The following is a 26,018-nucleotide window of genomic DNA, read 5'->3' as shown; positions in this document are numbered from 1 at the left end:
CAAAAGGGGTCTGTAAAAAAACAGGTCACCTTGTTCCAGCGCCGGTTGGCTGTCGGTCTCCTTAGACAAAAAAACCTTAATGACAATCAAAAGCCGTCAGCCATGGCCGGCACTGTTGGTGGCGGTGGCTCTTGGTGTCCCCATGAGAAAGGGGAAAAAAACAAGAATGCCCCCAATTGGCATTGCTACATCTTGAAATCATAGCCGTACGAAATTTTGGTGTTTGACTTTCGACCATTAGAGTCATCGCCATCACAACATTATTAAAAAATGAGAATCTTGCAGTCAGTGAGGGGAGAACGACAGGGGCCACTCATCTGCTGTTTTAGTTGACTTCTATTTAAAAGCGTGGTCGCACTTCAGGTTGTCGTCAGAAGTCACAGCCAAATGCAGCAGTAAATAAAAATAATTGTCCTCCTCAGTCCTCACCGACGATGACGATGGTGTCCTGTAAAAAACTTAAAACACATCTTTGCTGTTCTCTTCTCCACATAACTACTGCTCCATCTCCATCATTAATGGCCTATGTGAGATTATTACCCAGCTGATGATAAATCCCCCACCCACACATGCAGTGTCAGGAAAATGGCTGCCCTGGTAACCAACTGATGGCCAGCATTGATTTTTCTTTTTTCTAATCATTATTATTGAATCAATAATTTATGAAATTATTGAACTCAAAAACCTCATCACCTTCCCCACGAATCCACTGAGTAGTTTATTGAATTATACGTCACAGTAGCCGGCCCCATTGCCAGCTCACGAGTTTCTTATTAATCACTGGACAGACTTTACTATAAATACAGCACCAAACCACAGTTTCCATATATCCTCCCTTACTTAATCAATCAATTTCATATCTTGACAGGGAAGGGAAGGGAAGGAATGGCTGCGATGAACAGATCATCGTATGGATACTCGAGAGTGGATAATGAGGATCCTGAGGAAGCACAGCACAGGCGGGCACAGTTCTTGATCTACAAGTCTATGCAGAGGGCTGATCAAGCCGGGAGGCGGCGGCGGCGGCCGTCGTGGCTGAGGGTGAAGATCTCAAAATTGAGGATCAAGATTGGGAAGAGACTCAAACGTCTGACATCAGCAGTGTTTTCTGCCAAGATGGACTTGTGCAAGCACGTTTCTTGTGTGTTCAGGTCTTGCAAGACGAGCTTGTTGCCTGCCAGACATGTCAGGACTCTCCCTGCACCATCTGTCTGTTCTTGAGTCTTAGTTAGTTAGTTAAATCCTTTTTGTATTGGATTGGATTGGATCGGATCACTCATTTTGTTAATGTTCTGTTTTGGGTGTTTTTTTTGTCACAAAGGAAGGGTGGCATTTGTGTGGCCATAGCCTTGTTTATGTTAACCAATCAATGGCTACTGTCTGAACTCTGAAGTGAAGAAGACAAGTTTAATTCACCAACACTTCAAATTCCATTCAATCCACCATCATTAGCCATGGCTATTAGAGATCATAGTTTGCATGACTACAACGGATGATGATTAATCTATGAAAACAACCTAAATGGACATAGAAAGAAAACAGACAGACAGACAGATAGATGGATGTGCTTTAATGCTTGGCACGAAAGGGTTGTCCTGTGTCTGTGTAGCATTCTTTCAAAGATGTGGGCCTTGCCCTCGAAATAATAAAAGAAGATCTACCCAACATTTGGCCGGCCGTACGCAAATTAAATACAGTCAAAGATCCAATCTTGGAAACTTTTTTCCTTCGATGGATGCTTTTGTCTGAATCGTCATTATTCAAGCTGCTAAAAAGCACTTCACATTGTGCTTCACGAACAGCAACACAGCTGCAGTGGCCCCAAGAGATTTACGCAATTTCGATGGCCCGTTAGGACATATTTCGTTTTGGGCCTTAGCAATGGCAAGTGTGGAAATTTTCCATGGGTTATCTAAGCATTGGTGAAGTTCATATTGTTCGAGAACTCTTCAATGGTGATTGGTGAGATATATATAATAGTATTACATTTTCTTCTCTGAATTTTCGACAAATCCGGGGAATTTTCTCAATCGGCCATTCCTTGCATCTCTCCAGGATTTAGGGTTTCGATCCTGATGGTCTATCAAAAACAAACAAGAGGAGGTATCTTTCGATGTTCTTATCTCAAATGTATCCCCTGATTGTTACGTAATCAGGGTTCAGTCTAGCTCTGCCTATGCTGTTTTATTCAGTTCATCTTGAATGTATGAAATCATCATGTACGTAAATACCTTGTTTTCCTTTTAGGCTTTGAATCTTTGGTTTTGATGTTGAATACTGAGTAATCAATCTGTTGTTGAAGTTTTTGAGATTGTTTTCCTTAGATTGATGAGATGAGTGTAGTGGGGTTTGACATTGGAAATGAGAACTGTGTAATAGCAGCTGCTCAAGAACGTGGGATTGATGTCTTGTTAAATGATGAGTCGAAAAGGGAAAATCCAGCTGTGGTTTCATTTGGTGAAAAGCAGAGGTTTATAGGCGCCGCCGGCGCAGCCTCTGCAACAATGCACCTGAAATCGACAATATCTCAGGTCAAGAGACTAATTGGGAGGAAATTTAGTGAAGCCAGTGTTCAGAATGACCTGAGATCACTCCCATTCGAGGCATCCGAGGGACCTGATGGTGGAATCAAGATTCATCTCGAATACTTGGGAGAAAAACAAACATTTACCCCAGTACAGATCATGGCCATGTTGCTCGGACATTTAAAACAGATTGCGGAAAACAATCTTAAGACACAGATTACCAGTTGTGTAATTGGTATACCTGTTTATTTTACAGCTTTCCAGAGGCGTGCGTATTTGCACGCTGCAGAGATTGCAGGGTTGAAGCCTTTGAGGCTGATGCATGATTGTACTGCAATTGGTTTGGGCTACGGTATCTACAAGACAGATTTTTCAAAGAAGGGTGCGACGAATGTTGTGTTTGTGGATGTTGGCCACTGTGACACACAAGTTGCTGTTGTGTCATTTGAGTCTGGACGAATGAAGGTATTGTCCCATGCTTTTGACAGCAGCTTAGGAGGAAGGGACTTTGATGAAGTTCTGTTTAAACATTTTGCTGCTCTGTTTAGGGAGCAGTATAATATCGATGTCTATTCTAGTGCAAAGGCTTCTATAAGGCTCAGAGCAGCGTGCGAAAAGCTGAAGAAGGTTTTGAGTGCTAACCCAGAGGCCCCCCTTAATGTCGAGTGCTTGATGGAAGAGAAAGATGTTAAAGGATTCATTAAGAGAGACGATTTTGAGAAATTGTCTTCTGCATTATTAGAAAGAATAAGCATTCCGTGCCGTAAGGCTTTGCTTGACTCTGGCCTGACAGCTGAGAAGATTCATTCTGTGGAACTTGTTGGTTCAGGCTCTCGAATTCCTGCCATTACAAAGATTTTAAGTTCACTTTTTCGTAGAGAACCGAGCCGGAAACTCAATGCAAGTGAGTGTGTGGCTCTTGGTTGTGCTGTTCAATCTGCTATGTTTAGCCCCACATTCCGAGTGCGGGATTATGAGGTTTGTCTCTGGCTTTCATATCCTGTAAATTATTTTTGTCGATATTCTCTGGATCTACTTATTCTTTGTACATTTTTCTGTTTCGTATAATTATCCCTTTTCCAGGGGACTAGTTATGGATTGTGTATGTTTGTAATTGTGTGTATATATTATGTAAAAACTGTATAATTAACAATCTTGCGAGGATAGATAACATGTCCCATTGATTGCTTGTGAAGCGTTTTCTTGCAAGCATTTGACTCTTAAGAGGACAAGAGTATCGTTATTTTTACCTCGAATATTGCATCTACATGTGCTCAGTATAGAGTGATGTAACTGAACTTTCTGAATGAGATATTGAAGATGCGGATTTGCTATTATTCAATTTATTGGATACACAAAGTAGGCTATCAAGCTACTTACAAAGGTAGGAGTTCTATTGTCAATATGTCCATGTTCTGAAACATTATCAATCTATCATGCTCCAAATGGAATTTCTAATGTTGCATAACTTCATATTTTATATGCTATATCAAAGAGGTAGAGAAAACTCCTTTCAGGACCCTCTACGATTTATTTTCCTTTTCATTGAAAAATTGGTAAAAATTATTTGCCCCTTTCATTTTCAGGTGCGGGACTGCTTGCCGTTCTCAATGGCATTTGCATTAGATGAAGGGCCAGTCTCTTCATTTGCAGATGGAGTGTTGTTTCCGAGAGGAAGTGCTTTTCCGAGTATCAAAATGCTTACGTTGTACAGAAATGATATATTTCAGATGGAAGCCTTTTACTCTAATGAGGAGGAATTGCCTCCAGGTGCATCTACAAAAATTAGTTCTTTCAAGGTATGCATCATTTTATAGATTATTCAAACTGTTGTTTAGTACTTCTAGATGCAGAAATTCACAACACAAGTGCTTTTTATTTCCTTGTTTTTGCCTTTGCTTGCTTCTAGCTACTAACAAGGTTTCTCTCTCTCTCTCTCAACCTTAGCAATCATGGACAAAAATCGGTTGGAAAAACATTTAGCTTTTACTTTTACATAAAGCTCTATGCTATTTGATTTCTGTAAAATTCCGAGTTTAATGGAAATTTTTCTTTGAATTATATATCTTGAGACTGTACTGATTATGTGTGTTTGTATAACTTTATATATGTGCTCCCTCCATTTGCAGATGGGACCATTCAGAGTTCCACATGGTGAAAAAATGAAGATCAAAATTAAAGTTATTGTTGATCTCCATGGTATTGTTACCATTGATTCTGCCTCTGTGAGTAAATTTGATATTTTATTCATATATCACGGTAGGAACTTTGACATTATGGTGGTAAATGTGGTATAACTACTGAATTGCATCTTGGCAGTTGGTGGATGATCAAGTTGATGATTCTACTGTAGATAACAGTAGAGACACTGTTTCTGAAAGTCTGGAGCAAAGTTCTAGCAAAGCCAATGGCTTAGTAAGTCCTATTAGGCATCTTTTGGATTATATTCCTGAGAGAAACTGGTCTGTTTAGGATTGATTGGCAATTAGCTACCACTTAATTTCCAGTTTCAAAGTGTTTTGTCTTGTCTGATACAGTGGTCATTGTTTCCTACATAAGATGATAATTCAGTTCTATTAATGTCAAATGATCCCATAACAAGTCGAAATGGAAGTTGTTTCTAGTGATGTGTATTCATGATTATCCATAGAATTCTATATCTTTTCGCATTATAAATGTCACAATGAGTAGTTCATAGAAGCTTCTTGATACTGAAGAAGTATGACTATGTGCACTCTTAAAATTGTTCACTATCATCACCATATGCTTTTCTATTTTTTCACCTTTTATCAGCAATAGGGGTTTTTGTGCTTCAGCACTGTGATTTTACTCTGCATTTTTTATTGATTCCATCAGCAGAGTCAATACTCCTGTTTCAAAATTTTGCTATAATGTTGGCAGGCCTTTAGGTTCTCCTTAGCTGTGTAATTATGAACACATTCGATCTACTTTGTCTGAGCCTTGAAATCATTCGATCTAATTTATCAGAATCCTGAAATCAGAAGGCTAAAGGCTATGAGAAGGCAGGACATATATATTGATGAGGTCATGTACGGTGGAATGACACAAGGTGATCTCTCCCAAGCCAAAGAAAAAGAGCTTCAGTTGGCGCAGCAGGATGTGAAAATGGAGAGGACCAAAGATAAGAAAAATGCACTCGAGGCTTATGTATATGAAACCCGAAATAAGGTCAATTTTGTATATTTGGCTTTGGAATTTTATCTGCATGCTGTAGTATTGCACATGATTTTTATGCATCTCTTTTCTTGCCTTAACATTGTTTAATTACTTACTTAGATTCAACAATAGCTTGGAATTAGGATGGGACAAGTCTTCTTTATTTTGTTTTTGGTGTTATTCTGCTTTTAACAAGCTTTTTAGTTTTCTGCACACTTTTGTCTCCTGCTTCTGGTATAGTTTCATCTATTTAAATATATTTGATACACATTCGAAACAGCTTTTCAATGCATACCGGAGCTTTGCTTCTGATTCTGAAAAAGAAGGAATATCCAGCAGTTTGCAGCAAACTGAGGAGTGGCTATATGAAGATGGAGATGATGAAACCGAACATGTTTATACCGAGAAACTACAGAGTTTGAAGAAGGTTCTTTAGATTATTTAGCTTGGTTACATCTTGAATTCAATACCTCCTGTTTTGATTATTTGTTATGTTTATATAGATGTTGGATCCAATTGAAAATCGATACAAGGACGAAGAAGAAAGGGCGAGGGCCACCAGAAAGCTACTAAATCGCATAATGGAGTTTCGGAAGGCAGCAGAATCACTCCCCCAAAAGGAAAAGAATGCAGTATGGTCCTTTCTGCATCAATTTGTTTAGATTAATCTTAGAAAGTATCTGTTCAGGTGATGCTTGAGAAGATGTGACCTAACATATGCTGATTTTGATGTTTGGAGATTAATGGAGAATGCAATAAAGTAGAGCAATGGTTACAAGAGAAAATGGGACAACAAGATTTTCTACCTAAAACTGCAGATCCTATAATAAAGTTCGAAGACATAAAGAAGAAAGCCGAGGAATTCGAAGAGTATGTCTGCCAGCCCATGCATTTATTATGCAAAAGTGGTTACCAATTTTCATCTAATCTAATGCTTAATCCTATTTTCCAACTGAGATTATACAATAAAAGTTGCCCCATTGTTGGTAGATCCACTCTGCAGGCATCATTTATCCCATAGAGGTAGGTACCTGAAACATTTGTTAGTTACCTATATTTTGAATAATTCCCCGAAGGCTTCAGGAAGGACCCTAATATAAGGTTATTATTAAGCTCATGTGAACAATAGATCACTAGATTTTATTTCAACATCAACACAAGACTTTTGCTTTACATTCGATCAGTTTAAATTCATGGTTTCAACTTTTCTTGTTTATCTCAGTTCTATTCACATTTGGAAATTTCTTTTCAGGGTGTGCAGGAATGCAACAGAGCCTAAGTTTCCTGGCCGCCAAACTGAGTGAGCTAGGGAATCCGATACCAGAAATAAGATCGGATGACATGGAAGTTGACTGAGACACACTTGGTGTCTGTGCAAGAAAGAATTTGATGCCAAAAGTCATACTCGGGAACTTAAACAATTCGTTGAGGTGGCTATGTCTTTTAGACTCGGTGCTATCACTATCTGCACCTTCTGTAAGTTCTCCCTTAATATTACTGGTTAGAAATGCCTGCCAATTGACATCATCCCATACATGAAGCAAGCACACGGCTAATATAATTGATTCCCCACCCCCTTTTGTAGCCTCTTTTGTTGGGGAGCCTTCAAGAAGACTCACTAGCATTTATTCCAGACATCTATATTTCCCCACTCTGTTTTTCATTTTTTAATTTTCCTCATGGTTCTTTAGGACTCTTTTCGCAGCCAACACTTGAGAATTATATCTCATGTTTTCCATGATCTAAAAAATGATTAAAATACTGTGATTCCTCTCTTCCTCTATAGTATTCTTAATGCAATAACAAACAGTGTTACTTTTTATTAGTTATAAAATCCTAGAAATACTTATGATATCAAAATGTTCTGATTAAGTGGAATTAGTAGTGTTACTATTTAGTTTAGGAATACCAAGTGATTACCTTCAAGTCTTTGCCTTGTCAGACTTTGGAGCTATATTGTGATTTGAGGTCAGTATTAGGAATTTAGGACTATTGATATGTACTATCATTAATAGCATATTTGGCATGGCACTTACAACTATTGACTATTAGTAATTTAGGACTATTGATATGTACTACATTAATAGCATATTTGGCATGTCTATTTCTTGATAGCGTTGCACTTACAACTATTGACTATTATTGTGCATCTTTCTTTATGTACTGTTGTACATTAAAGTTCAGATATCTTTTCTTGAATGTTGATTGGTGACTTTGCATTCTATTGCACACTAGATAAGCTCGTAGTAATTTGAAGTAACTTAATATCCCGGAGAGTATTCTCAAATTATCTGTAAATCCAATGGGAGGGGATCACCAGCCCCATTTTCTTTCAGCCCACCCAGCCCCATCAAATGTAGTGTATATATATATACATTATATATCACATTGGGTGATGGGACTGGCAAAAGCCGATTCCGGTGATCCTGTGCCAAATCCAATACCAAAAGGTAAAGATGAGGACAGAACAGTACTGATGTACAAGTCCTAACTTTTTGTGAGAGAGAGAGCATCTAGGGGGTTGCAATAAGCAATATTAATGTAGTAATAACCGAGTAATAATATCTAGAATGTAAAAACCATTACGGACTCATACTGGATTGATATAGTGTTAGTTTATTACCGTTCATCAGAGACTCCTCATTTCTTTTTTAGCCTTTGCTGTAGTCTTTGAGAAGAGGCTCTTTACTGGTTGCCCTCTTGTCCAAACGCTCCCTTGCCTTCTCCACCTAGAATCAGAATCCAAGTTGTTATTTTGGATCATAAATCTAAAGTGTCTTGGTATTATTACACAATTTCCCAAATATATAACATGTTAAATATACTGTCCATGCTCAGCAAAGGCAGACCTCTTTATTCCAGTCTGTTCGGCATGTTCTCCAAAGCAAGATTAGAGTTTGCATCAGTGTTCCTCCTATCATGCCCGACCAAATTCCCTGCAAGCATAGGGCAGTAGTTGTCAAGCGCCAGTTTTGAATTGCTACTTGCAGTAAAGCACTAGTTGATTGTAAGACACATTTTAAATGTCAGTCAAGACCCGTGGAATTCTCACCTTGACACCAAGGTTGAACTTGAAGCCGAGAAGGCAACCTAATGGAATTCCCACTAAATAGTAACATCCTACATTAATGTATGCCACAAATGACTGCCACCCGCAGCCAACGGCCACCCCTTCAAGATAATCAAAATACATTTCAAATCACAGTTGCTAATATTACCAAATGTTCAGAACTCTCAGAAAATACTTAGATGCTAGCTGGGCCCGCATACAAAGAAGTTCTTAATGCCGTGAGAGTGGAAGAAACCCGCATTAATGCGGAGTAGGCTACTGTGTCAACAAATGTAGTAAATTTCACAAAACCCCCTTTAATGCTATAGATGAAGTGTAGTAAAATTTACGCATGATAATAGGCGTAGGCCATAGCATTTGTGTTGTCAACAATACCAGGCCAAATGCTAACCGAAAAACCAAGCCTACCAGGCCAAATGCTAACCGAAAAACCAAGCCAGCTGCTACATATTCAGATAACCAATCGATTATTATGTTTCACAAGAGTAAGTTCTCTTCACCACAACCAATCTAATTAAGTATTGCACAAAGTGGATGCAATGGAATCACTTTTCATCGGTATATTGTATAAACAAAACTGGAAATAAAACCACACAAAATTTAGCATTGCAAAATGCTGTGAGCATTGATAGTAGTATCTACTTGAAGTTGATAGTATCAGTATTTGTAATTTGAATTAAGGAGACTTACCGGACAAAACTGGTTGAACGCCGTTGAGAATGAGGGTTGCAGCTAGGAATGGACAAAGGTCAGACACAGCGGTGGCCACTCTTTCCCCTCCGGTGAACATGTAACTTATGACGTGTCGCTGCGATAATACAATGATCGCCACTGCCACCGCCACCATGAAGGACACTACATTCACTACCACTACTGAGAAAGCTGCCGATTTCGGATGCCCTGCTCCTATCTCGTTCCCAACTCTCACACTGCATATTCAGATGAATTGTAAGTTTCTAATACGAATTTTTAGCTAGAATTATTATGATTTTATGAAGAACTACAGAAGTATACACAATGCGGAAAAGGGAAGTCTAACCTAGCGGCTGCATTGAATCCGATTGAGATCACAAACAACATCCCATTGACTGCCATGCTGCAGAAACAAATGAGATCTCAAAACATATGCGATGCTTTATTTATTTTTCAACAGGTTTTTCTCCATCTGATCTGAATCCATAAACGAATTTGACCTCAGACGTAAGACATATGATTTACCACGCAGTAAGTGCATCCAAGGAGAGCTCAGGGTTCTCCAGCAATCCGGCAATCAAAACGAGCACCTGGAAGTACCACGCCTCTAAGCACAGCATAACCGCTGAAGCCATAGATAACTTCACAAACTCCCAAAGACCGGTCAGAGCCTCCGATTTGAACCCAGTCCACGTGTCCTTACATTTTTGGCTTTTCACGACGTACACGCACTGCCCTGCAACAATTATCCACCATGACAGGCTCACTACCAACGCCACACCCAGCAATCCCATCCCCATCCTGTACACAACGATCCAGCTGACCAACAGGTGCACTCCCAACGTCGCCAGTGAAATCAGCGCGCTCGGTGCAACGACGCTCTGCGCCTGGAGAAATTTCTGAGTTGGAAAATACACTGCGTACGCAAATACCTGCGGAATCAGGCCGTACACGTAAACCGACGCCGGCGTGGCAACCTCCTCCGATTCACCGATAAAAAGCAGGAGCTGTCTCGATAGCGCGTAAACCACAGCGATCGGGAGGCTGAAAATCATCAGCACCACGGTGGCGCGTTGCAAATACACACCGAGCATTTCGTACCGACCTGCGCCGTATGCCTGACCGCAGAGCGTTTCCACGGCGCTCGCCATGCCCAACTGCGAGTGCCATCAAAGTAATGTGATAGCAGAATTTTCCGACGCGGAATTAAACGTAGAGTAAAGAGTGTGACTACTCACGAGGAGACCGTAAGCGAATAACTGGATGCCTTGATTGCCGAGAGAGGAGGCGGCGAACTCGAGATTGCCAAGATGACCGGAAAAGATACGAGCGGAGAGAGACAGCGCATAGTTGATCAAGTACACCATAACTGCAGGACCTGCAAATTTGGAGAGGAGTTTTAACTCGAGGCATAAGGCTTTGGTAAAGCGCTTCAAGCATGGCAAATCGGCGTCGGAAAGGACGGTCTCGAGGTCATAGGAGTGAAGAAGTGGTGGATTGCTTCGATCCCCGGAAGCAGAGCTCTCCATTGCAAATATGCAATGCAAGCTCGCATTCCCGCCGGGCATATAACGAATTGTCTATAAGCTAAGCAACAAGACCACGTGCCTATTTATTCCTTACAAACGATTAGTAGCGTATCATTGTCGGCAAATTTATTATTTAAAAACTTAATTATTTATATAAAATAATAATTATATACTATAAAATATTTAAAGATATATATATATATATATATCTTAAACTATGAAGAAAATATTACTGAATAAAATTTCGAAAATAATTATCATTTTGAAAAGGAGCATTTATATTAAAAGTAATAGTAAAGTGCTGATATCTCCAATTAGCAGACGTGAAATAGTCCTATGATTCAAATGTTTTTTAGTTTATATGATATGTTTGAAACAGTCCTATAATTCAAATGTTTTTTTAGTTTTTGTGATAATATAATACATGTAATAATATTATATGTTGTTTAATAAATTGAATTTTAAAATTCACCATATTAATATTCACTTTATTAAAAGATTCAACTATCTCACTCTAATTTTTATTAAATAAATTCATGAGATGAGAAGAAAAAAGAAAAAAAAAAAAAATGGAAATATACCCACAATAATGCTAATTCTTGGGTAAAATTCAGAATTATGAATAAGGCAAGTTGGACATGATAAATGTTGAAAAAATATTGAGCTTCTTGAATGGAGTTTGGATTCCTTTTGAATAATATTTATTTTTTTGCAAGCAATCATGTATACTTAGAACAGAGTAATTGGGCTCACTTATGTACATGATACATACATACAATATAAATACATGCTAATTAATTATTATTATTATTATTATTATTACATTGACACAAGTTAATTTGGAGGGAAAAAAATAACAATAATGTACTGCTACTATTTATTACATATGAATTAGACCAAAACCATACCAAGAACACAACTAATCTCATAACTGAATATATATATATATATATATCTTACCAAACCTGTTGGCTGTGCTGCTATGGCTGCAAATGCAATCTCCTAACTGCCCTGGCTGTTCTTCTTCAGCTACCAAATCTGCTACTCAACAAACACTGCCCCTTTTCTTCTAAGTGTTTTTACAAGAGAGCCAAAACCACAGCATAAAAAATCGAGCACAGCAACGAACACATCCTCGCGCTGCCAAAACCTGAAACAACAACAGCATTCGCAGTCACAACAAAAACAGTAACCAAATCAAGAAACATTGATCATTCCAAACTCTGTCCCATAAGGTAAAGAATGGATAATTCAAAGCTTACTACTTTGGCCCGAAGCAGCTGCAGGGAGGGCAGGAATTTTCACAGCTGCAAATTAGAGACAATTATGAATACTTGGGAAGATTTAATTAAATTCCGAGAAGAAGGGATTGTGGAGTGCGTACTTACTTTTGTTGCACGATGAGGCGGGCAACTGAGATGCAACTGGCCAAGGAGCCGGAATGTTGTCATTCAAATCACACAGGAAGCTGACCCCGGCAGATTGGTCGAGTATTACATCTGATGGCAAGCTTGGCAAAAGGCATCCCGACTCTGTCCCAAGGCAAGGTCAATCGATCAATCAAGAACCTCAAATTGGGGGAATGGAGTTTTTCTTAAGTAAAATGGGAAGAAAGTGAATTACCCACCCTGAGCACCGACTGAAGCAGTCGAACGAGATTTAGCCATCAGGACACAAGACAGGAATGAAAATGTTTCGACTATTAGTACCAGCTGAGTTTGTATATACGTCAAAAATAATGAAAATGGAAGTAGTGAAGTAATAGCGAATTGATGACCTTGGATGGAGAAGTCCTTGAGGCTGACGCGGCACTGGCTGTACACGTTCTTCGTAATGTTTGCTTTCTGTAGCTTCACTCCAAATGCCGTGGCGCAATTTAATGCCTGCAAGTTTGTGACGAAGCTCTGCCTTTGCAGGCGCGCTACATAGTTCTCGACAGAATGACAACATGCAGTCTCGTTACTTGTTCCAGCGCCGCATTCTTCCATTACGTAACTCATGTTTGGAAACTTCAGAGGACACCCTGAATCAGAATTAAATAAGGGGAAGAACTTAGGTATAAATATAAAAAGATTGTCGTGAATCTTTCATGGCTTCTCTATCCAGAGCTCACCTTTATTAATCCTGCAATTAGATAATCCTCGAAGAACTTCTTTTGCACGAGAAGGGTCGAGTTTACTTCCAAGCCATCGGAGCACTACACTTTTGCAGTCATTAATCCTATTCGAATGGTCAGACTGTACGCGAGAATCATCCAAGCTCAGAAGGTTCAAAGCTTTCTGAGCAAGCTTCTGAGCAGCATCTAAAATAGCATTCTGACAGACTTGTTCACAACATTCATTAACACTATCAATCTTCTCACAGGCAGAAAGAAGGTTAGATGAATCTACCATACTCTCGAACTCAGAAACATCAGTAACAGGGCAGGAACCTTCAGTAAGAGTTTTTGAACGAACAGAGCATATCTGAGATAGGCTATCATTGGCTCCCTGACTCTCCAGAATCTGTTCAAAATCGGAAAGGCAATGCGCCGCATGGGTCCCATTTAAAGAAAGTGTATTCGTGCGCTTGCTGGATTGACCAATGAGAATGGTCAGCATGGCCTCCACCTGGGGACAGCAAACCACATTGGCTAAGACCGGCGCAAATGCAGCCATACAATCAGTCGATGTCACCATCATCATGCTTGTGACGGCAGTGAAGTTCAGAACACAAATTCCTGCACAGAATCCAAGCATGAGCACAGAAACTTAAACAGATAGAATTTACAGTACATACGGATTGCATAATCTGGACGGTGCATAAGACAAACCAGATAATTTTGGGACTGTACTATTTGTGAATGGTGTTAATGGAGAAGGTGCAAGAAGAGGAAGAAACGGCTGAGGCGCTGCAGTAGGGGATATTTGGGGTAAAAGCTCATCGTTTCTTCTCTCAGCCAGAGCAAACCTAAGACTCCCATGATCACCCAACAGGAAGCTAACTGGATCATGTATACCTGCATAAGCATCAGTCATTCAAATGGATATTCAGATCACATACATCTACAACGACTCAACGAGCACTTGCACTTACAATATGTACTACTCAGAACCCTTTAGTACGAAATCTATTTCCTCAAATCAATCTAACACAACAAACTGTTACATACCCATAAAGCAATGATCACGTGATGTTTTTGCAAAAAGGAAAGCCAAATATGATGTTTAAACAACAGCAGCAGTCCATCCACGACCAAAATGCTAAATCTTTAAGAAAGACTCATCCAGTGGAATCCATTTCTTGGTTGAGATATATAATTAATGTCATTAAACGATAACCCGGAAGAATCCTAATTCAAATCCCTAATGTTGTAATGGAAGCAGCCATGAAAACTAAAGAGCCTAGTAAAGGAATCTATACATGGCATTTATTACAGCAACATTCATAGCAGTTTAAGGCTAAGAGGAGGCAATGCACTCGAAAATTAAAACCAGACTCCATAAATCGACTGGAATTCGGGGTACACACTAATTGAAAGCATAAATGTTTAATTTCACAGATCGCAGAACGAACCAAATCCAGATGACGAATGAAAACAAACTTAGAAGCTTCAGAATACTCACAGAGAAGTAGAAGAGCCGTTAGGGCTAGAATGCTGAAGCTTGGAAATTCTCCTCGCCTCATTCCTTCGGCTCCAACTCGCAATCTGCAATCGAATTGGGAAACAGTGCGGAAACCGGAAGGCACAAGGCTCTGACCTAAAATGAAAAATTGAATTCAAAAAGAAGTAAAGGGGAAGAAATTGGGGGAAATTGAGAGGAGTAAAGAGGGGAGAGGAAGAGGGGGTTGGGGCAGGGGCAGCCATGAATGAGGTGCTTAAGTGAGTGGGGACAAAAGCAGTAATCAAGAATAGCTGTACCTGCAGCTGCTGCACATAGAGTGTGTGATCTGGACCCACCGAGCTCAGAGAATATGAGTGAGAATCGTGATTCTCGGTGTGGAACCTCTGCGAAAAAAAAAAATGCATACATCCTCAGCAGCGGCGCAGCATATTTGCTCCGCCACAACCACCGCCCCAGCCGCTTCCGGACAGGGCATTAAAGTCCACGGACCTCCTTTTCTGTTACTCCTTTTGTCTGTTTCATCACGTGCTCTCCACGTGACTTTGTTTCTTTAATGGACCAATCTATGGTACCTTCTAAATGGGGCCTTATTTAAGGCCCAAATTTACCGAACACACTAATTCTTAAAGCCCATTGGAAATATGTATTAGTATTTCATAATATTAAAGTGAATAATACAGTGTAATTGTAAATGGATACAATATTTTATTATAGATAAATATGCATAAATTTATCTGACATTAAAAACATATATACTTAATGAAGAATACAATAGTGAGTAGTTTGTGGAAAATAATTATTTAAATTAGTTACTTTATTTACTCCATGTGTCATAAAAACCAACCAGTTCTGAAATGAATAATGTTTAATTGGTCCGAATGAATGAATGGTCACTGTCTCAGATGCCTCCCAATGTCGAATGTCATATTCTTTGCTGATAAATAGGTTTTTTAACTTTCCAATATTTGATCCAACATGGCATGGCAGTGGCACAATACAAAATTACAACTACTGCAACTTATTTTTCTAAAATTTGTAATAAATCATTGTATATAACAACAACAACAAACACACTACAGACAAGAACATTACGAATATTTTTCAGCAAGAAATGGCCCACCAAATTCTTGACATGGCCTCCTTAAATCTCCTCCAACCAATATGCCACATTGGTCTCCATCATTGCCCAATTAAATATTAGTAATTCACTAATGGGGAGAAAATTAAAATAAGATAAAATCTAAATAAAAGTAAAAACTGTCGCAATTTAAGTCTATATTCCCAACTTACGTACTTAAAACGATGATGTGATGTAATTATAATTTGTGTATTTGTTATTTTGATTTGTCTTTTTCTCTCCTCCTTTCATATGTTGTCATTTTTATTTATTTTTGGGTTCCGTCTTCTTTTGCCATTTATGCGTTCTTTGTTGTTGTTGTTGTTCTGTTTTTATTTATTTATTCTTTTTTGCGGCTAAAAGTAAAATAAGAAGTGGTTTTTTTTTTCTTTTTTAAATATAGAATTAACAGTAAAATTGTATGAAATCTCAAGAGTAGAAAACAAACATTGGCTATTCATTTTATTATTATTATTATTATTATTATTTAATGCTACTAAACTTATTATGATTAATGATTTTGTCTCAATAATTAATTAATAGCAATGATTAATCATACATACACTCATTCACCATACAGACCGTTGGCTCGTACGGTTAACCATCGAACCCGGTCTGGCTCCAAACCGCATCGCGAACCCGGCTCAGGTCCCTGCCCTTGAGAGTTCGGCCGACGCCTTCGAACACCGAGTGGGCGGCGATCCGGCGGCTGCGCGCCAAGTACTCGTGCGGCGGCACCACCTCCGACTCGTCCAACCCGTCGTCGGAGTCGTGCATCGACTCGACCGAGTCAACTCGGTAGATTTTAGACCAGTCAGGGACGTTCACCGGAACAGAGGTGCCGAGCCGCCGCCCGATTGGAGGCTCCGCCGCGCTGCCCTGCGGACGATGGTACTGGTGCACGATCCTCTGCGGCGGAGCGTTGACGGAATCGTCGAAAGCCAATGACAGGCCGCCGACGTGGCGGTGGTCGCCGCCGGCGCGACGGTTTCTGTAAACGCCGAAACCTCCGGTGCTCTCCGCGGATGCGCGCGGCGGCCACTCCCCGTTCTCCGATCGATCATCCTCGTTGCGCGCATCATCGACGGCCGACCAAACGTCCGCCTCCACGAGCTCCGACGCGCCGCCGATCATCGATCCATGGCCCTGATTGCGACCGAGGCTCCCCAAATAACGCTCGCTGCGACTCGTAGTTAACTTCCGACCTTTGTTCATCAAAAAATCGCGAATCCGATCAACGAATCGACGAAACTGGTTGTTCTTCCGACGACGGGAGGCCGGAATTTTAGCATCCCATCCGCCAGATTAAAACGAAAGAAAAAACAATGGGGCGGCCATTGGCAAAACTGATTGAAAGGCTGCGGAGCGGTGGTATATATAACGCTTCGAAAAGACAAGATGAGGACCCACTTGCATTTCATGTGAATTTGTGTTTAATTTCATGTGCATTCCATTCCAGTCTCCGAATGGTAAGATCACCACGAAACCGTGAAAATCAAACATTACGCCATGCCAACACCAAGCAGAACAGCCAAAGGTGTTCACCAGCTCCACGCGCGAACCTGAGCGCGTGTATGAGACGTCCGGGTTTTAGTAGAATTAGCGATTCATGTTTCCCACCAATATTCTCATAATTAAGAATATTAGTTTTTTTTTTTTAATAAGGAGTATTTCATAATAAATAATTTGTTTTTATAAAATTTTTATATTTTATTTTATAAAAAATAAAAATAAAAATACTCCACATGCTCCATTCACTTAAGCTTCCTTTCACTATTTTTACTACATAATTATTGTAGTTACTTATAAAAATAATTATTTTACTTTACAAAAAAACTATACTCCAAATCACTGTTAATACAGTACATATTGCCAACAATTTTATGGTAAGCTTTCAATGGCTTGATGGCTGTTTGGTAAGTTCACTAATTGTTTAAATCGAATAATTGAATATTTGAATGTTTAATTCCAATGACCATGTTTGACAACAAATATATATATATATATAACTTCTTCCAATCTAATTTATCTATATTAAGTTCTTATTGACTAATTTTCAAATAATTGAATGACAAGATGAAGTATACTATAAAAAATTTAAAAATAAAAAAAATCTCCCATTAGTTATAACAATTCTAGTAATAAAAACATTCATTTCTGAGATATAATACTTTTATTAACACGATCTTAGTTTTTTTATTATTTTTTTAATACATTTGACTACTTTATGTTTAGATTTAAATATTTAATTTGATTGTATAGTGATAGTGAATAAATCTTAAGCATATCGAATCTATTATTTGAATAATGCAGTGATAATAGTATTATAGAATATATTTAAAGTAATTTTTTTTTAAGCATATAATTAGAATAAAATGTACACAATAGTAAGTATAAAATAAATAGTACATTACTACCATGATAAAATGATATGTTCGGTTTGAGTTTTTTAATTTGGGTTTTGATTATTATATTTTTTTTTCACGAAAAAATAGTAATACATTTATACAGACAATAGCAAGAATTACATAATACTCATTTTGTCTCAATTTAAAATATATTTTTAATTTTATTTATTTATTATTTAAAAAATAATTATTATAAATTAATATCAAAATATTTTTAATTTTTATTTAAATTATAAATACATTATTATACATGCAATTATTTTATAGATAATAAAACAATTGTTTGACAATTCGACTCGACTTGACTCGACTCGAAACATGGAGCCAATGGAGTGGCGGGGCCTCTCTATCCTTCCGCGCCAAAAAGTTTGCGATGTGACCCCTCCTCCTATAACGTCATTATCATATTATCATCACCCATCTAATTTATTACTTATATATATATATATATATAAAATAAATATAACACTCTCCATCGATCATCGTAAATTAAAATTGCCCTAATCCTCAGATTAATAATAAATAAATAAATAAATAAATTTTGAATATATACATATTTATATGTGTGTATTTTGTCCCCTATGTCCGGACCGTGACAATTCACTCATCCAATTGAAGTAGGATTTAGACGATACGGTTTTTTCCCTGAAAATAAGGAAAATAATTATCTTATTTATTTAAGAAAAAAGAATATTCATTTTGTTTGTAACAATAACTCATTCGTGAGTGAGTCCAGATGGGTTCGGATCAGAGCTCCCATATTGGAGGGCTCACAATTCACTTGGGTCCTCCTCCAAGCAACTTGCACTATTTAATAATAATATATTAATATTAATATTAATAATTAGATACAGATACATTTAAATTTCATTGTCAAGATTATTTTAATTATTGTTACATAAGCCAAAGCATAGTATAGTACAGCATTGATGGCTTTAGTTCAACTAATTTGATGAGGTAAGAGCTACCTAGCTAGTAGATTCCTCGTAGGCATAAGTGAGTGTGCTATTATTTTGCTGATTAATTTAAATATTCATCTATTCTTCATCAAAATGATTCTCTCTGTCTCAATTCAACCATTCATTTTTAAATTTCTACATGTATATATAAATCACAGTAATCATTAAGCGTAGATCATCATCATCCACCTGCAAATCCCTTTTCATTTATCAAACCCTAAAAGATCAATCTTGAAATTAAGAAAGAAGATTCGGTCTTGGTGGTCGAATTCATGTAGATCCATCAAATCTTTTTCCTTCTTCTAAGCCAGAAGTTTATTCCTACTATAAACAATCTCTCCTACATTAAACAAAAAACCATATATATATATATATATTATCATCTTCTTTGCAGATGCAAATTATATATATATCCAGCAAATACTCTGGCAGTCAGTCATGGCAGCTCCACTTCAACTACTCTTTGGACAACAATCAATCATTTCATTATTAAGACATTGGAGGAGAATCTTTTCTTCCATGCCCTTTCACTAACTTCAAAAGGACTCCCACTGACTGATAGAGAGTGTGCCACACCACTGCCATTTCTAATTTTTTATGAACTCCAAAGGTCACACCACATTATCATCATCATCATCATCATATCTTAATTCTCTATGCATTTTAATGGCACCACATCATGATGCATTCATTAGCACATTTACCTGTCTTTCCACGACAAGCAATTTGGGGATTTCAGGGAATCTATATGCATTCTTTCTTAATCATCAATTAGCATCGTCTTGGGCTCATTTTGATGATTTATTTTGAATGAAAAATAATACAAGTAATGTGATACCTCTCTGCTTTTAATGGGCTCTCCATTGCATTGGGTGCCATTAGCACTAAGCTTTTGTAACATTTCAGCCTTGGGGCTGAATTATTCAGAGAACTGCAAAAGTGAATAGGGAAATGAGGTTGGATAAGAGTTTTAAGCATAAGAGGATCAATTCAGTTTGTTACATCGAAAAAAAAAAAAAAGGATCGTTGTTTACCTCTAACTCCTCTGTTCAAGTATGTCGCGCACCAGCATTTTGGGACCGACTAACTTGGTTTTTAGAAGTTTAGAAGAAGAGCCATGTTTTTGGATTCGGTCCTTTTTCGATGAAGCTATTCCAGGCTTGTTCCTATGCTTAACTAAACCACATGGATAGGCAAGATTATGGTTTCCTTTTCCTAAAACTTGTTTTGGAGACAGCCAATGTTTAGTTGAGGATATCCATCTCTTCGAAATGCTTTCCCTCTCATTGATCCGGATGTTATCGCACGGACCTTCAGTTCTTGGCATGCCAACACATGATGAGCTTGTAATGTTCTTCGAGTGAGCATATGGAGCCAAAGAAATTTCACTGTCCTTATTTCTATAATCGCCGGGGGTTTGGCACGAATTCATATCAGCTCGAGTCACAGTCTGTTTGCCGTTTCTTGTGTCTTCCCTGATCTCATGAGCATTATTATGGTGGACAATTGAGGAATAGTGTCCTTGGCCATGGCTAAAGCTATTAACAGCCATACTACTTTCTTCAGCTTCCCTCATCAAATTCACATGTGTTGTTGAATTTGATGGATTCATAATTGCTTCGCATTCCATTATGAGATTGTTAATCTTCGTAAGCTTATCTTCTAGAATCAAACTTACGTCGATTAACTTCATCTGCACATATTCTTCCCTCCATCCTTGGCCCATTTGCAGCAATTCCCTCTCTCCATTGATCTCATGAAGAATTCTTGCGTGATGATCCCTCAATGCCCCGATTTCAGCTCTCTTGACTTCGAAACATTTGCTTAGTTCATCGAAATCATTCTCAAACAGAGCTCTGGCCTTCTTCTCCTTCTCGAGATTTTGCAGGACTTTCCATGATGATTGCTTCGCTCGAACAATGTTACTCAACAGTTTGGAGTTAACAACCTCCAACTTGCTGCATCTTCTCTTCTCCTTCTTGATGCTGTCTGCTAAATTCTTGACTATCGATCGCATGTTATCGTGCTCTGTTCTCCTCTTTGATGCCCTTTCTTCCTTCGGCTTTACTCTTGGTCTGAGTTCATCTTTCTCCGTTGCGAATTTAGGAATTGGCAACGATGGAAAAAGCTATAGAAGATAACAGGATTGATTACACAGTTTCAGAAAACAATTTGAAGTAGAAATTCTGAATCACAATCTCCAAAAAATTTAGGTCAATCTGAAAGCATGTCAAATTACCTCAGATTGATGGTTCCACCGCCACGTCACGCTTCCACTACCATCGGTCGCCGCGGCGGACCGCCACAGTGAGGCGGCGAGCTTCCTCGTGGAAGCAGGCGCCGGCGCCGGCGCCGGCGCCGCAGCAGAGTTTCGTCTGCGCATAATCCAATGTGAAATAGGAGTGACGGCAAGCACACTTCCGCTCGACCTCCTTCCTCTCGGAAAACGACCAATCCACCGGCCAATAGTGAGTACCTCACCGTCGGAAACCATGTCCGCCAGGAGAAATAATTAATCATAAGCAGCAAGCACGCAGCGGATCAGATCGGATCGGATCGGATCGCGTGGGCGGTTGAATATGAGGGAGTGAAAAGTGTACGCGAATGCATTGATTGGTACAGACATCACGCACGCAGAGGGCGCGTGAGGAGGGGACAGCCATGGCTGAAGCTTTGTTACGTTACAGATGCAGTTGTCCTCTTTCAGGTATATTGCCCGCAACTATCTCTGCTCAATTTCTCTGCGTCATTCCACTCCTAAAGAAACGAAACACAGCAGGCCCACTTTTTCTAGATGAATAAATACGCATTCCTTCGTCAACTGTCGTTTTGTAATTTGTTTGACATCGATCGAATTGAATGGAACGGGTCAGCGAGCAGCCATGCAAGAACCAATCACCAAACACCCAAACAACCAACGAAAAGTAAACCATTCATATTTCCAAATTTCTTTTCATCCCTCTGTTTATAAATAGCCATTAAAGTTCCCCAACACATTGACTTCGTCGTCTAATGCAATGGGCAATTGCTGCAGACGTCAATCGGTGGCGCCGGTGTGGGCGTCTGCATTCGAGGAGTGGGACGCCGACGCCGACGCCGACTCCGACGCGGAGTCGCCGACGGGAAGTGGAAAGGAATGCTTTCTGGGTTCAGATGAGAACGATGGAGGTGAAGAAGGAATGGTGGAGGTGGAGGTGGAGGTGAAGGTGAAGGTGAAGGCGAAGATAAGAAGGAGAGAGATGGAGGCAATGGTGGCTATTGCTCAGATGGAAAATGAGCCGTTGGATCGTGTCTTCTACCGCTTCATCAACACCGTTGATTGTTCCCGCCCCTGTCTGACACGTCGGCAATCCTACTGGGCGCCAGCTCTGCAGACGATCGCTGAGTAGATAATAATGTATATTTATTTATTATATGTATTATTATTAGCTACCAAATAGGCAAATACTCCACCAATTTTGTTATTCTTTGATGATATTATTTTCTTGGCAGTATGGTAAGTATTATTTACAATCACGGACCAGGTACACGTTGTCGATTCTATCCGCTTTCATATATTATGTCTATTTCATTTTTTAAAATAATTATACATTTTAATTTTATTTTAATTTATAATTATTTATATTATAAAATAATTATTTTTATTAATCTATTCTTAATTATCTAATGTGTATGCAGTAATAAAGTACTAATAATTAACGAATTGTTTAACGACAAAACTATCCAAAAGCAAAACGCGTGGAAGCCACTCAACCCAGTTCTCGAAACTTGAGTCTTGCTAAGTCAACTCCCAGAAATCCCAACTCCTTAATCATCGTTCCCAAATTAATCACTGGAATTCTTCTCTAACCTCACTCTCCGATTCTCCCCTGTATATTCTTAAGGAGGCTCCGAATCTTATGTTTTCTCTCACCCAATCATAATTTTCTTCTTCTTCTTCTTCTCCAACTGGTCGCAAGACAAACCCTTAAGACTGTTAAATAGTTGGGAGTTTCGATAGAAATCCACTGCAAGTGATAATGGGAGATTGCTGTAGCAAGACCAGAGGCTCTGATTCAGATAGCAATGGTTACAGAGAGTTTCGAGAAAGCCAGCAAGCTTACCAGAAACATTCAGATCAATCTGACAAACAGAGCCACACAGCCCCGGCCCCACGCCCACAGCCGCCGACCATTACGCCCAACACCATATTGGAGAAGTCCTTTGAGGATGTTAGGTCAAAATACAAAATTGGGAAAGAATTGGGGCGGGGCCAATTTGGGGTGACCTTTGCTTGCACAGAGATGTCGACGGGGCATCCGTACGCCTGCAAGTCCATCCTGAAGAGGAAGCTGGTGAGTAAGAATGACAGGGAGGATATGAAGAGGGAGGTTCATATTATGCAGCACTTGAGTGGACAGCCCAATATAGTCGAATTCAAGGGAGCTTATGAGGACAAGAGTTCTGTGCATCTGGTGATGGAGCTTTGCAGTGGAGGGGAGCTTTTTGACAAGATTATACAAATGGGGCATTATTCTGAGAAAGGGGCAGCTGATCTTTGCAGGCAGATTGTCAATGTGGTTAGCCATTGCCATTTCATGGGGGTGATGCATAGGGATCTGAAGCCTGAGAATTTCTTGTTTTCTAGCAAGGATGAAACAGGGATGTTGAAAGCTACTGATTTTGGGCTCTCTGTGTTCATTGAAGAAGGTCATCATCGACTACATTGCTTTATTGCGTTATCTTGTTTATTTCCAGTTAAAATTAACAATCTTTTTATAGTATTGTTCTTGAACTAAATTGTGATCATCCTGCCATGTTAGATAATCTTTTGATTTTGTATAATGTTCACTTCAGATCACTGAGCTAGCTTATTGTTATCTTCTATCTGCAACTGCAAAGATACCAAGTTTAGACCGAAATATGTAATGTGTAATTTTGATTTGAATCACTATTGATAATGCCTTTTTCAAAGTTTGATTATTTGGCAAGCATTACTTTTCTGTTTACTTAGTTCAACTACAATGCTGCACTTGAATTGCTGATTGTTTCGTGGTATTAATCCATTTCAGGGAAGGTGTACGGTGACATAGTTGGGAGTGCATACTATGTAGCTCCTGAGGTCTTGAGGAGAAGTTATGGGAAAGAAATAGATGTGTGGAGTGCCGGAGTTATTTTGTATATCCTCCTCAGTGGTGTGCCTCCATTTTGGGCTGGTGAGTTCGATTTTGTATTTCAAAATGAAGACCAAACCTTCTAATTAATATCGATTGTCATTGAAGTTCTTTCGTATTTTTGTTTCATGCAGAATCTGAAAAGGGCATATTTGATGCTATTCTGAATGAACAAATTGATTTCGACAGCTCGCCATGGCCCTCCATATCAAGCAGTGCCAAAGATCTCGTTCGTAAAATGCTGACAAAGGATCCAAGAAGAAGAATTACCCCTACACAAGTACTTGGTACTATATTGTTGTCCTTCCAATCCAAAATGTATACTGTTCGATCCATTTTGCAGCCTATAGTTATAACTAATTTAACTTTCTTATATGTTTTTTTTTTGGTTAATAATCAAAGAGCATCCATGGATTAAGGGACAAGCATCTGACAAGCCGATCGACAGTGCAGTTTTATCCAGAATGAAGCAGTTCAGGGCTATGAATAAGCTCAAGAAACTTGCATTAAAGGTACACCATTGGTTATTGGATAAGCCTGCAGTTCAAGAATTTCGACTCTTGTGGTCTTGCCATGTTCTTATGGAAATATCCGCAGGTCATTGCGGAGAGTTTATCGGAAGAAGAAATTAAAGGTCTCAAGGCAATGTTTCTGAATATGGATACAGACAACAGCGGCACAATCACTTACGAGGAACTGAAATCTGGATTGGCTCGACTCGGATCTAAACTGTCCGAAGCTGAAGTGAAACAGCTGATGGAAGCTGTGAGTATCGCATTCTTGTTCGTGCAGCCTCACATATAAGTTTGCCTATTCCTCGCATTCACCTAATGTTCACTGCAGGCTGACGTTGATGGCAATGGGACGATTGACTACATCGAATTCATCACTGCTACGATGCACAGGCATAAGCTGGAAAGAGACGAGCATTTATTCAACGCATTCCAGTTTTTCGACAAAGATAACAGCGGGTAAGTCAAGATAATCTTGTCCATCTTCGCATCAGATAACCTTGTCATTAATGTCAATCGATTCCAGATATATTACGAGGGACGAGCTAGAATCTGCTATGAAGGAGTATGGCATGGGGGATGAGGCCACCATCAAGGAAATAATTTCGGAGGTCGATACTGATAATGTAAGTCACTCAAACAAGGCATTGAATACTTTTGGCTTCGTCGACAAATATAAAAGATAAAGAAGAGTTACAAAGACTGCATTTTTTTTCGTTTTTTAACAGGATGGAAGAATCAACTACGAGGAGTTTTGTGCAATGATGAGAAGCGGAACTACACAACCCGTAAAACTGTTTTAGGGTATCTAAACAAATGCTCGCGTCAAGTAAAGAGTGACAGGTTAACACTCTTCACCTTCTCAGCTCATCCATGGATGAATCTTCTCCTGTTTTGTGAGTTTGGGAAAGAAATTTAGCTCGAGTTTTGTGAGGCTCTTTGAAGAATTGAGAAATGCTTGTAATATAATTGCTACCATAATGGATGCTTCTTTGTGTAAATTCTGTTAGGGTCTTTGAAACCCATTTTGATCTTGATTGTAATGATTCTCTCTTTTTGGTAAGTTTGAATCTTTACCAAACAAGGTGTAAGCAATGGAGTCAGGGCCACACAACCAACTCCTGACATTTTTTATTGTTTCATTTAATAAGTACCTGCTACTGAAGACCAGTTGATAATTCTACTGTTTTTGAGCACTGATCTGACTTTACAGCGAGAATCTGCCGACACAACTCCATGGAATCATCACTGTAATCCATTTATGGATGAT

General features: G+C 39.0%; 7 protein-coding genes across 15 annotated transcripts; 3 read left to right on the top strand and 4 right to left on the bottom strand.

Annotated features, from left to right (window-relative positions):
• The first annotated feature begins 89 nt into the window (after positions 1-89).
• Positions 90-1,415, top strand: LOC127247298 (uncharacterized). Its single transcript, XM_051269096.1, has 2 exons — positions 90-597; positions 869-1,415. The coding sequence occupies exons 1-2, from the start codon at positions 570-572 to the stop codon at positions 1,219-1,221; spliced, it is 381 nt and encodes a 126-aa protein (XP_051125053.1). The 5' UTR covers positions 90-569; the 3' UTR covers positions 1,222-1,415.
• Positions 1,416-1,736: 321 nt separating this feature from the next.
• Positions 1,737-7,524, top strand: LOC127247575 (heat shock 70 kDa protein 16). Of its 2 annotated transcripts, XM_051269480.1 has the most exons (10): positions 1,737-1,962; positions 2,056-3,503; positions 4,112-4,324; positions 4,655-4,750; positions 4,845-4,940; positions 5,514-5,714; positions 5,983-6,129; positions 6,206-6,334; positions 6,442-6,572; positions 6,955-7,524. In XM_051269480.1, the coding sequence occupies exons 2-10, from the start codon at positions 2,334-2,336 to the stop codon at positions 7,004-7,006; spliced, it is 2,235 nt and encodes a 744-aa protein (XP_051125437.1). In that variant the 5' UTR covers positions 1,737-1,962; positions 2,056-2,333; the 3' UTR covers positions 7,007-7,524. The 2 variants fall into 2 exon arrangements, with proteins under 2 accessions (XP_051125437.1, XP_051125436.1); XM_051269479.1 differs by lacking the exon at positions 1,737-1,962 and having other exon boundaries at positions 1,969-3,503.
• LOC127247576 (protein DETOXIFICATION 40-like) lies at positions 6,570-11,057 on the bottom strand. Of its 7 annotated transcripts, none has more exons than XM_051269482.1 (8): positions 10,704-11,056; positions 9,991-10,622; positions 9,812-9,868; positions 9,463-9,701; positions 8,755-8,873; positions 8,552-8,638; positions 8,326-8,431; positions 6,570-6,733 (listed from the first exon to the last, which is right to left on the bottom strand). In XM_051269482.1, the coding sequence occupies exons 1-7, from the start codon at positions 11,031-11,033 to the stop codon at positions 8,354-8,356; spliced, it is 1,542 nt and encodes a 513-aa protein (XP_051125439.1). In that variant the 5' UTR covers positions 11,034-11,056; the 3' UTR covers positions 6,570-6,733; positions 8,326-8,353. The 7 variants fall into 7 exon arrangements, 5 of the variants coding, with proteins under 5 accessions (XP_051125439.1, XP_051125441.1, XP_051125442.1 ...); XM_051269484.1 differs by having other exon boundaries at positions 6,570-6,699; XM_051269483.1 differs by lacking the exon at positions 6,570-6,733 and adding an exon at positions 7,923-8,128.
• Positions 11,058-11,778: 721 nt separating this feature from the next.
• On the bottom strand, positions 11,779-15,066 carry LOC127248055 (uncharacterized GPI-anchored protein At1g61900-like). 2 transcript variants are annotated; one of them, XM_051270201.1, is made up of 9 exons: positions 14,896-15,066; positions 14,600-14,734; positions 13,807-13,992; positions 13,108-13,713; positions 12,772-13,017; positions 12,622-12,633; positions 12,379-12,526; positions 12,257-12,301; positions 11,779-12,144 (listed from the first exon to the last, which is right to left on the bottom strand). In XM_051270201.1, coding segments are annotated over exons 1-9 (1,491 nt in total). In that variant the 5' UTR covers positions 15,008-15,066; the 3' UTR covers positions 11,779-12,143. The 2 variants fall into 2 exon arrangements, with proteins under 2 accessions (XP_051126158.1, XP_051126157.1); XM_051270200.1 differs by having other exon boundaries at positions 12,383-12,526.
• A 1,086-nt stretch (positions 15,067-16,152) lies between these two features.
• LOC127247733 (uncharacterized) lies at positions 16,153-17,081 on the bottom strand. The gene has a single exon (XM_051269714.1). The coding sequence runs from the start codon at positions 16,929-16,931 to the stop codon at positions 16,314-16,316; it is 618 nt and encodes a 205-aa protein (XP_051125671.1). The 5' UTR covers positions 16,932-17,081; the 3' UTR covers positions 16,153-16,313.
• A 2,193-nt stretch (positions 17,082-19,274) lies between these two features.
• Positions 19,275-21,655, bottom strand: LOC127247490 (uncharacterized). Its single transcript, XM_051269340.1, has 3 exons — positions 21,323-21,655; positions 20,118-21,211; positions 19,275-20,014 (listed from the first exon to the last, which is right to left on the bottom strand). The coding sequence occupies exons 1-2, from the start codon at positions 21,575-21,577 to the stop codon at positions 20,120-20,122; spliced, it is 1,347 nt and encodes a 448-aa protein (XP_051125297.1). The 5' UTR covers positions 21,578-21,655; the 3' UTR covers positions 19,275-20,014; positions 20,118-20,119.
• A 1,442-nt stretch (positions 21,656-23,097) lies between these two features.
• LOC127247488 (calcium-dependent protein kinase 2-like) lies at positions 23,098-25,832 on the top strand. The gene is made up of 8 exons (XM_051269338.1): positions 23,098-23,772; positions 24,135-24,278; positions 24,371-24,523; positions 24,639-24,748; positions 24,834-25,001; positions 25,080-25,207; positions 25,275-25,374; positions 25,477-25,832. The coding sequence occupies exons 1-8, from the start codon at positions 23,103-23,105 to the stop codon at positions 25,549-25,551; spliced, it is 1,548 nt and encodes a 515-aa protein (XP_051125295.1). The 5' UTR covers positions 23,098-23,102; the 3' UTR covers positions 25,552-25,832.
• The last annotated feature ends 186 nt before the right edge of the window (positions 25,833-26,018 follow it).

Source organism: Andrographis paniculata, unplaced genomic scaffold (assembly GCF_009805555.1).
Source record: "Andrographis paniculata isolate CXL003 unplaced genomic scaffold, ASM980555v1 Contig32END, whole genome shotgun sequence".
NCBI lineage: Eukaryota > Viridiplantae > Streptophyta > Magnoliopsida > Lamiales > Acanthaceae > Andrographis > Andrographis paniculata.
Note: the sequence above shows the minus strand (reverse complement) of the source record. Positions and strands in the feature narration are given on the sequence as shown.

Excerpts from the sequence above, each read along its gene's own strand:
- LOC127247298 (XM_051269096.1), top strand. The coding sequence starts at position 570 with ATGCAGTGTCAGGAAAATGGCTGCCCTG. Across the intron at positions 598-868 it reads TCAGGAAAATGGCTGCCCTG|GGAAGGGAAGGGAAGGAATG; the intron begins GTAACCAACTGA and ends ATATCTTGACAG.
- LOC127247575 (XM_051269480.1), top strand. The coding sequence starts at position 2,334 with ATGAGTGTAGTGGGGTTTGACATTGGAAATGAGAACTGTGTAATAGCA. Across the intron at positions 4,751-4,844 it reads TTACCATTGATTCTGCCTCT|TTGGTGGATGATCAAGTTGA; the intron begins GTGAGTAAATTT and ends GCATCTTGGCAG. Across the intron at positions 6,335-6,441 it reads CCCAAAAGGAAAAGAATGCA|ATTAATGGAGAATGCAATAA; the intron begins GTATGGTCCTTT and ends TGATGTTTGGAG.
- LOC127247576 (XM_051269482.1), bottom strand. The coding sequence starts at position 11,033 with ATGCCCGGCGGGAATGCGAGCTTGCATTGCATATTTGCAATGGAGAGC. Across the intron at positions 10,623-10,703 it reads TATTCGCTTACGGTCTCCTC|TTGGGCATGGCGAGCGCCGT; the intron begins GTGAGTAGTCAC and ends TGGCACTCGCAG. Across the intron at positions 8,874-9,462 it reads CGTTCAACCAGTTTTGTCCG|GGGTGGCCGTTGGCTGCGGG; the intron begins GTAAGTCTCCTT and ends ATTATCTTGAAG.
- LOC127248055 (XM_051270200.1), bottom strand. The coding sequence starts at position 15,007 with ATGTATGCATTTTTTTTTTTCGCAGAGGTTCCACACCGAGAATCACGA. Across the intron at positions 13,993-14,599 it reads AACGGCTCTTCTACTTCTCT|GTATACATGATCCAGTTAGC; the intron begins GTGAGTATTCTG and ends ATGCTTATGCAG. Across the intron at positions 13,714-13,806 it reads TACAGTCCCAAAATTATCTG|GAATTTGTGTTCTGAACTTC; the intron begins GTTTGTCTTATG and ends GATTCTGTGCAG.
- LOC127247733 (XM_051269714.1), bottom strand. The coding sequence starts at position 16,931 with ATGAACAAAGGTCGGAAGTTAACTACGAGTCGCAGCGAGCGTTATTTG.
- LOC127247490 (XM_051269340.1), bottom strand. The coding sequence starts at position 21,577 with ATGGTTTCCGACGGTGAGGTACTCACTATTGGCCGGTGGATTGGTCGT. Across the intron at positions 21,212-21,322 it reads GGTGGAACCATCAATCTGAG|CTTTTTCCATCGTTGCCAAT; the intron begins GTAATTTGACAT and ends TATCTTCTATAG.
- LOC127247488 (XM_051269338.1), top strand. The coding sequence starts at position 23,103 with ATGGGAGATTGCTGTAGCAAGACCAGAGGCTCTGATTCAGATAGCAAT. Across the intron at positions 24,279-24,370 it reads TGTGCCTCCATTTTGGGCTG|AATCTGAAAAGGGCATATTT; the intron begins GTGAGTTCGATT and ends TGTTTCATGCAG. Across the intron at positions 25,208-25,274 it reads TTCGACAAAGATAACAGCGG|ATATATTACGAGGGACGAGC; the intron begins GTAAGTCAAGAT and ends AATCGATTCCAG.